The sequence below is a fragment of the Penaeus monodon genome, chromosome 17 (assembly GCF_015228065.2).
Source record: "Penaeus monodon isolate SGIC_2016 chromosome 17, NSTDA_Pmon_1, whole genome shotgun sequence".
NCBI lineage: Eukaryota > Metazoa > Arthropoda > Malacostraca > Decapoda > Penaeidae > Penaeus > Penaeus monodon.
This window is the reverse complement of record NC_051402.1, coordinates 4,721,591-4,731,590: the sequence shown is the minus strand read 5'-3', so window position 1 is coordinate 4,731,590 and position 10,000 is coordinate 4,721,591. Positions and strand designations below refer to the sequence as shown.

The 10,000-nt window shown below is 40.3% G+C and overlaps 1 protein-coding gene across 1 annotated transcript in view; it reads right to left on the bottom strand.

Moving 5' to 3' along the window:
* The window catches only part of LOC119583205, a 40,763-nt gene that overhangs the window by 4,275 nt on the left and 26,488 nt on the right, over window positions 1-10,000 (bottom strand). Inside the window, exons 3-5 of the mRNA XM_037931683.1 lie at window positions 7,481-7,726; window positions 5,858-6,211; window positions 1,371-1,629 (exon numbers count right to left, since the gene is read on the bottom strand). Of these exons, the coding sequence (XP_037787611.1) occupies window positions 1,371-1,629; window positions 5,858-6,211; window positions 7,481-7,726 (859 nt within the window). The remainder of the gene's footprint in view (window positions 1-1,370; window positions 1,630-5,857; window positions 6,212-7,480; window positions 7,727-10,000) is intronic.

The window sequence follows — 10,000 nt, the reverse complement described above, 5'->3', positions numbered from 1 at the left end:
AACAAGTAAAAGAATGAACAGGGGGTCTCAGGGACACATTTCGGGATGCTGGTTTAATACCTGAACTGAGCTCTCCTAATTCCATATGCTCTGGTTTGAGAAAGATATCAGAGAACAGTGAAATTATCCTTTCATTGGTGCTTATCACTTGCTGATTTATTTGTCAAAACTTGACTGTTATTCATGTCAACATGAAATTAGGTTTTAACCCAAAGCAAGAGAAGCAAAATGCTTTATGAGATCATATGTAATGTCAATATGAAATCTAAATAACTTTCAACATGTTAAATTAAGTGACTATATATATCAACATTTCTTGAGTAAATATACATTTTAAACTCAAAGTTATTTAACCCAAAGCCTCCGGGAAAATATGTTCAACGTGGTATTGTTTTGAGAAATGTCTCTGTACATAGATGGCTTAGCCACAAAGGAGTCAATTAGTAGACCTTGTGACCTCACCTGATTTCACCTTGAGCTTGCAGGAAAAACGTTTTTTTCATTAATGCTATCAGTATCGATACTGCTTCTTTATTTTAGACATAACAATCTGTGTTATTAACATTGCTAATAGCAATAATAGATACCCAAAAATATTTTCAAAAATTATTGAAAAGGTATGCAACAAATGAGACAGGTAGTACTCATAACTTGCTCATTGGTGACTTAGTACTTGTGGAGCCATCTATGCATAAAAACAATTGATAAATTAAACTCACAGTGGGCATGGCATGTACGTACATGCCATCCTGGCAGCTTCAGGTTAATAACTTTCTAAAAATTAACCTTCTTTACAACATTAGTGTTAGTTTACCTTTTATATGGTGATTTTCTTAAATGATCATCATAACAATTGTTGGTCACCATGTCCCTGTTTGTTAACTGAAGAAAACATTTTTCTATCTTCTAGAGATCCTAATTTACTTTCTTGATTTTGATAATCCAATTAGATCAACAAGAAAGGTGATACCACTTTTTCAACAACTATTCTGTTGCAAAGACTGAAGTTCTTTGCTTTACCCTTTGCATTCTGTAGTTTTTGATGTTTGGATAATCATTCCTAAAAGTTTTCAGCAAATTCAAATACACTTACAGATACAATATTAGCTTGAAGCAAATATTAGCTTAAATAAACCAACAAGGATTTTAGTTAAGCACAACAACAACAAAAAAAACATCAAACAAAATCCATTTCCTAGCTTCTAAAATGCCATTTAAAGCAGTCCTAAGCTTCTAATCTGGTGACCTCAAAAGAACATACTGTACCAACCCACTTTATCCCCTATTTTTACATATCCAACAATTAGTTTCCCTTAAAGCAATTCCCTTCAATATCTACAAAATTGTTAAATCAACCAAAGATTTCTCACCTGTTGCCATCTTGCCGCACAGTCAGAGGCTTGCCCCCATCAGTGGGAGTTCCAGCTGGGGGCGTGCCTGCAGACCCATTGGCAGTTCCTGAGGGATTCTTCTTCTTGAGTGCAGATTTCAGAGGCTTGGCATCTAGTCTGGGCTCCCGTGCAGGTACTTCTTCTACTCTGGAGGTGTCAACATAAGGGCCATGGTTGGTGTTGTAAAACACAACACCATCAACCTCTGTGCCCTCATCTACATCTTCTATATCATCATCTGGCAAAGTAAATAGCATCCATTGATCTTCTTTGAAGAATTACAACAACTTATAGACCAGAAAAAAAACGTGGCCATGTTATCAGTGCTATACTTTTTAAAAATATATTTTATACCTATTACGTTCGCTGGATAACATCAGCTCCTCTTTCATATCAAAGTTTTTAAAATTAAGTTTACCAACATCTATGAAAAATGTATTTAACATATAGATTACTGTATGAAATAATTTATGTCAAATATCAAGAGTTTACAAGATCAAGTATGGAATCTTATTTTAAAACTTCTTCAGCACCTGAGCTTTTCAAGTCAAGCTGGAACAGATTAGAACAGATCATGTATGGCTCTGTTTTTAAATGTCTACACTGTTTAATCAGACAATGGTGTGAGTTTAATTGTAAGCACTTGCTACAAGAAGTAAACGTTCCTTCATCAGGGAGACATGATGTTAGACTGAAATATTAGTGCATCAATACTTTATGCATGCATATTATTTGGGTATTTATATGGATTATTATAAAACTGGTATTTTTATACATAGGCAATAGAACAAAGAAAGGAAAGTCAATGTTGACCCCTCACATGTACCTACAACATGTACAGCACATTTGTGTAAAAATACAAAAACACCACATATAGTGTTAACAATTTCTCCAAACAAGCAGAGCTATCTGTCACTCAGCAACTGCCATCCAGAATCAACAGCTATATCAACAAATATCAACCTGCATCACATCAAGAGTGCCGATGCAATTAGGAAGTAATTACATATTACACACCACTGGACATGGGAAGTTCATTAATCTTTAGTCAGCTGGAAACAAAATAGCATGGATGAAAATTATGTATTTGGCAACATACCACCCAGTGGCATAAGAATATAAGTACATTTGATGTGTTGTTGTCGCAGGTACCTGACCAGAGTCTGACAACTGATGCAAAGCCTAGAATCAGGTTATATGAACAACTACCTGGACATAGCTCTATTTTTTAAGTGACATTAGAAAAGTGACAAAATGTTTTCTATATATTCCCCTAAAATGCCATCTAACACATATATATCCACAAAAGCTTTCCTCTACTTCCTTCTTTTTTATGGGACACTCTCTCAACTCTCTAAAATGCAAATCCCTGAGAGCTAATGTGTCTATAGAGACTATGGGATTAGCAGTCTCTGAAAGGTCACTAAATACCAAGTACAACTGTACAAGCATAATAGCTGGGTACAAAGCAGTTAGTATGATGCTGGGAGCACACTGGCTCACTGCTGCCAAAAAGCAAGGACAGAATGAAAACAAAAAATGAAAGAAAGAAAAAAATCTTTCACTAGACTGCAAAGCTGAAGGAAGATAAATTACTCATACCGGAAACTCTTCAGAGAAAAAAAGAGAAAATGAAAATGGTACCAAATAATTTCAAAGATAACAAATTTTTTAAAAGAAGGAGAAAATAAATCACTAATTTTAGGAATATACATTTGTGTATTACGTAGAAAAAAACTGACGTCTGTCCCTGTAGTTCAATGTACTACTGATATAGGCCCTTAATCCAGTGCTAATTTGATATTCATATGAATCATTATTATATTTTTCTTTTAATGACTGGTCTAACTGGTTTAATCAGGTCAGTAAGGTTTATAAAGAAGAAAGAAGATAAAAGTAAGACAAGAAAAGCCAAAGGAAAATAATGTAAGACCACAAAATATGAGGCTAGATAAGATAAGTCAGGCTAAGTTTGATCATAAAAACAGTTTGCGTTAAGTTAAATAAGATAATTGGTTAAATCCAGATTACACTTGCAATAGCTTATGTAGCCCATTTGCAATAGCTTATGAGCCTTATTTATTGATAACTACCATATGAATAGCAATAGGGCAAAGGAAAAAAAAAAAAAAAAAAACAAGAATAATATCTGCCTACACCTTAAGGGGGGGGAGGGGAAATACAAAGTGTGACACAAATTTGTAGTTCAGCACAATACATAAATTAGGTTAACTTTCAGTATTCTCAGGAAATACTCAATGATGATCATAATAGTCTAATGGTGGGATTGTATGTCCTAAACTTTGCAACAAAGTCTGCCTATGAATTCAAACATACTCAAAAATGTAACACTCTGGGGATGTATATGTTCATTGTATTTCCTTGTATATGTTACTGGTGGCATATATAAAAGTCAACATTACTATATTCTTGAACAACACACATCCTTTTCCTAAGTCATAAGTTGTAGGATAGTGATGATTTAAAAGAACTCAACATTCTCGTCATCTGCAGTAATAACAATAAAAAAATGTACAAGACCTCATGTTTTTTTTGTTAATATCCAATCTTACGGCACTGATGTTATATTCAGTATCAGTTATGGACGCTGGACTTATGCTACAAACACTATGAACAGAGATGACTGAGGCTATGGCTACAGAGGCGGCCTTGGAGGAAGAGGATAAGAACCAAGTGATCGTGTTTCAGTTGCATGTTAAAAGACTGGGAAGGAAAGCATAATGAAATGAGAAAAATTGGTGCAATTATTAGTGAACATCTAAAGATGTTAGCAGAATTTGAAACTAAAATAATAAAATAAACTACTGCAATGGTTACCAGCATTAGCAAATTCCGCCATTCTGGCTTCAAACCATCCGAGGATGCCATTAGCTGAACTGCTTTTCACATCCTCATCACCTCATCATCATCATCATCATCATCATCATCATCATCCTCTCTGACTGCAAGTCAAGTATCACACAGTTCAGAAACCAAAAACAAGAGACAAGAAGAAAAGAAAGAAGAGACATGAAGATCAACTCAATTGTTGTTTGACATACTTCTAGATATATGTTAGTCCACCATTAAAAAAAAAACATAATCTCTTATTAACTTTACAGCTATATACTGCCAATTATATGTTACTCATTCCAAAAAAATATATGTTATCTAGATTAATAGAGAGCTGTCTACTAACACAATAAAAAATCTACAACTGAGTTTGAAACACAACAAAAAAAAATTCAGGTCCACATGAAGAGCAAAATGGTCTTACAACATTCAGTTAAAAGAACCATAAAGAAACACTATACAATTTCATTTGTTTCAAACAATTATATAGTCTACCATCACAAAGAAAACTATTCTCTGATAGCTAGGATTTACTGAAGAATTCCATGAGTATATGATTAAATCAGGCACTCAAAAATAGACAGATAACTTTCTGTTGCAACATTTTCTATCACTGATCCTAATTTAGTCTATATGAAGCAAAGAAATTTTTAATCATTCTCATAAATGTCATCAAGCAAAATAGCATATCATATATTAGGCATTTCTGTCAGATATATATATCACTGATATAATGAAACATCTTCCATGTTTCATATTATAATTTCCAATGGAGTCACTTCACACACTGAGATTTATGATGAAACTATGCTTTCTTTGCTTTGTATTATCACAGCATCATACACGCAAAAAATACTGAATATTCTGCATCAATAATAAAAACTTCAATCAAGGTGAGAACAAAATGTCTGAGCTTCACAAAATGAGTACCATATCTTTTCTATCGTGCCTTCTAAAGTATGGATTTCCCACTGCCTTCTCTTTTCACATCTTCATCCTAATTGCACTCTAACTAACTAGTCCTTGAGTCACAGTATTCGCAGACAATGAATGCAAGAGCTATTTTACTCATATAGGAGGAAGTATGTAAAGGCATGGCAATTCTCAAACTGATTTCCATTTTTGTAAATAATTTTGGCATTTCTCTCTAAAATGCATATGAAATATAATATAACACTAACTACAATTTCTACCCTTCCAAACCCCTCAAAGAACCTATAACTCTCTATAACATCCAATAAAAGTAATAATTCTGCAGATCTTCATTTAAACTTCTGTTCTCTCCTTTTTGCTTTGCATGTATTTCATGTGCAAAAAATACATCTATATCTCCACAATATGCTTTGAAAAGTCTCAAATAGAAAATTATCTGCATACTCAATTATCAGCATGTCATACAATCCTAAATTCTAAATAATTATACAATGAAACCTTGAGCCTTGAATAAAATTCTAACCTTTAAACACAACTTGAAAAAAAAGAATAAAAAAAAAAATGAAAAGGCTTGTTTTTGGACCTGCTACACAGAATACTCTACAGCCTCCATAAATGGAACTATTGTATCTTAATGTCTACTATCACACACCTCATTTAGCTAAAACCTGTGTACTTACCACCATATTCAGAATTAGATAGATTGTGACCCATGGCATTCTGTACCCCTGCACCAGCCACTGACGTAGGTGGGTGATACGGAGGGGGAGGGTGACTCCTTGGGTGAACCACAGGTGATGGCGAGGAAAACATTGGGGGTGGAGGGATGGGCCCGATCTCCGACACAGGGATTGGAGGCTCTGGTAGATGCGCAACATGGTGGTGGTCCATGTAGGCTTGCTCATTAGAGTTGTACTCTGACGCAGAGCCCTGCCCTCCATAGTAGGTGTGGGTGTCGCGTTGGTGCACTGGATGTAAGCCACTCGGTATTTCTGTTGGCAACACTTGTACTCCTCCCATGCCCCCATCGGAAACTGAAACACAATCAGAGCGTTAGGTTGAAGAGATGATATGGAAGAAAATCCAGTCTAATTAGTTCTTCTTAGAAGTACTCCAACTGCTGTAACACATAATAATGGTACTAAACTAGGTGGAGAAGGTACACATACAGGCACTAACTGTCCAAAAATGTGTGGCACTTGTAACAAAACCAGATGAGGGGGAAGGTCTGGTGTTGAAATATACACACATTCAGGCACCTATTGACCCTAGTAAAATCTGTCAGTTCTGATTTTTTTTCTTTCTTTCTTTTTTTGGCTACAAGAAAGTGGATGTGAACACTTACATTCCCAAAAAGACTTTGTATTGAACCATAAACATCACTGTGGTGTTACAGAAACAATTAACTCACAATTAAACAAAGAATATTATAAATAAAATCAATGTGATAATGGCAAAGGAAGAGAAGCTGTAAGACTAGCTGAGGACAAAGGAAGTGCAGGTTCCATGCTGGCTGGACATGCTGGCTCGATGTCATGCTGGCGGCAGTCATGCTGGTGATGCTGGTGTCTCTGGGGTCTGGGACTCACCAGAAAGGGAAGTCCGCGAAGGGGTGGGCCGCACGGCCGCTGCACCGCCGCCTGCACTGCTCGCCCCATACACAGAGGGGAAAGAATACGTGGTGGTGGTGGTGGTGGTTGGGAGGTAAGCTGAGGGGAAGACACTGGCACCACCAGAGTGTGTGGGAGCGACATGACCCGATGAAGTGGTCAGCTGACTGGCCTGCACAAAAGGAGTGGGGGCGTAGGTCACAGTATGTCCCCCGCATGTCTGGGGTTGGGCCTGTGTTGAGGAATATGACTGTGGTGATGGAAGGCCAGGAGGTGGGTGAGGGCTGGGGGGAGCGTAAGGAGAGGGCTGCTGAGCTTGAGTGGAAGTGGCTGGATGGAGGGCTGGTCGTAAGAAACAGCCTGCCAGATTACAGTGAGAGGAAGGCGACTGAAGGGTACGAGTAGTCGTGGCTGGAGGGGGAGCCACGACAGAGCTGAGAGAGGGGGGCTGCTGAGAGCTTGGGGACATGACAGGTCGGGTTTCTTGAGGAAGGGGGGCATTGGAGGGATGGTACTGCTCCCCCGGCACAGAGCTGGAGGGCACACAGAGGAGCCAGCGGGCATGGCGGCCCCCACACATGGTGGTAGTGGTTGTGGTAGTGGCAGCACAGGTGGTGTTAGTAGCAGTCACAAAGACGGCGTCTGTTGAGTCAGGGGAGGCAGGGCCATGTTGGCCTCGTATCTGCCACTTACCGCCCGGTGCCATGAGTGACGTTGGGCGCTCCGGTCTGTCTGAGGAAATGATGTGGTGGTGACTATGATAGTCTGGGGGCTGGGACTCGTGGGTCGTGGACAGCGGTTGGCTGCTGAGGGGGGGAACTGTTGTGGTGGTTGTGGGAGCACCAGAGGCTAGGGGGCTGAAGGCAGGGTGCTGTTGAGGCGAACCATCACCACTTCCAACATTACCGTTCACGCCCTCGCACCTCTCCTTCACAGGCTCTGCGAACAAAAACAAAACAAAACCGAAAATAAAATACTGTCCGCTGATGAACTATTCCTACTTCAACTAAAATTACTTGGTACTAAACACTAATCTAGTTCACATAAAAAGCAATGCATGAAAAAAAAACAGCTACGCTATGTAAAGTGCAAAACATACGATATAAGAAATGGGTCTGGCAGTCTGGAGATGTGCAAATTCAAAAAAAATCCAATATAATATATAAAGACATACCAACAAAATCGACGCGTACATACACAGTACACACATATTCATAATATAAATAAATAAAAAATAGTAAAAGTGTCGAAAAAGAATCTTGGTGAATGACACACCAAAGGTGCTGGTGACAGTCAAGCAAAAGAGTCCTTACTTGTGCACAGGTACTTGAGTATGGTCGGGATGGCCATGCAGCCCACCAGCGAGTGCGGGTGCCACGACCAGCGTCCTGAGCGGGATCCCGCCTTCAGGTCACCCCCACCGTGGTCATACCCCGGTGGGGTCACACTGTACCACAATACCATGGTGACGACACGACACACAATTCAAAGGGGCTCAAACCATAAACATAAGACTGTTGCTGTGTTAATGGAGGAGCAATTGAGCGGGCCTCACAAAACATGCCAATTCCAGGTGGTTAGGAAAAGCAACGCAACTGTCTTCATAAGATAATAATTTTCATATCAGTCTTCATCTGTATACCTGCATTTTCTCCTGGAATATTATTAATCAACTAAAAAAAATTTTCTAAGAGGATCCACATGAAGTCTTACTGGCAATTATGAATACGAAAATATAATTGCATAACTCCCCCAATTATTTCTCTCACACACACACACAACACACACACACACATACACACACACAGCAGGTATCACATCACTTCTGTCCGCAATAATCCCGCTATGCATAGGCACAAGCCCGCGCCTACAGCCAAACGCGCCCGCCCCGCCGGACGCCCTCGTCTCGAGACAAGACAGCCCACACAACGGTTCCGTCAAGCCCCAATGGGTCTACCTGGCCGAGATGTCAAAACGGGCCTATTAACCGCCACACCTTCCGACAAATTAGCCCAATTCCGACATAATTACCACTCCTATAACGACCGCCATTAATCGGATCAGCCAGACGTTCTGCGGGCGAGCGCCCCCCCCCCCCCCTCCCTTCCGTCGCCGAGGAGTGCAATGTGGAGGACTCGAGACGCGGTGGGCGGGGCGAAGAGGTGGGCGGGGCGAAGAGATGCGCTCCCGAAGGCTTGCGTTGGCGAATAATAATATTTCTTCCGGCTGAGATTTGTTTCAGAATTTAAGTAAACAATTACAACAGTGGTTGCGGTAAACATGCTGTAAGATGCCCATTTCCTGGCTACATGACGAAGAGCTTACGAAGCAGAGATAAACAGACATATAAGGAGAGAGAGAAGGAAAAAGGAGATGAGAGAGAAGGGAGGAGAAAGGAGAGGAGAGAGAAAGAGGAGAGAGAGAGAGAGAGAGAGAGAGAGAGAGAGAGAGAGAGAGAGAGAGAGAGAGAGAGAGAGAGAGAGAGAGAGAGAGAGAGAGAGAGAGAGAGAGAATTAACCGCCATCCCTCTTTTCCATAATGTAAACATACAAACCCACAAAAGATATATGAACCCCAAAATAATAATATATACATACATACATACATACACACACACACACACACACACGCCTTAGAGACAAAGCGCATGGCTCGTGCGGCTTCCAATAAAGGACACGGACAGGGCCATACCGCACGCACGGCGTCGAGCCTGCCCACGGCAGGCCGCCAGCCTGGGTGCCTGTCGGCGGCGCACTCGGCCTCCCCTCGGCCAGGTGACAGGGCGGCGGGGGGGCAGCGGCGTGGGTCCGCTCTTTTCAAGGGAATGAATGAAGAAATCGAATCAACAAATAAAAATGCAATATTATGCAAAGGGATTGCAATGAAGCACCGATAAAATGGAAGACTAAACCATTCATAATGACAACAATAAACGGTTAATCAAATAAACGAAGAAACAAAACCAAAGACGAAACAGAATTGAAGAACAAGCAAAATAACTGTAATAACAAACCACACGTTCACGGCGCCACTGAACGGAACGGCAGGACAAGACATGAAGGAGAAGGGAGGAAAGAAGTGAGGGCGGTTAAGCGGCAAAAACCAAGGGGAATTCTAAGAGAGGGAGGAGAGAGAGAGAGAGAGAGAGAGAGAGAGAGAGAGAGAGAGAGAGAGAGAGAGAGAGAGAGAGAGAGAGAGAGAGGGAGGGGGAGG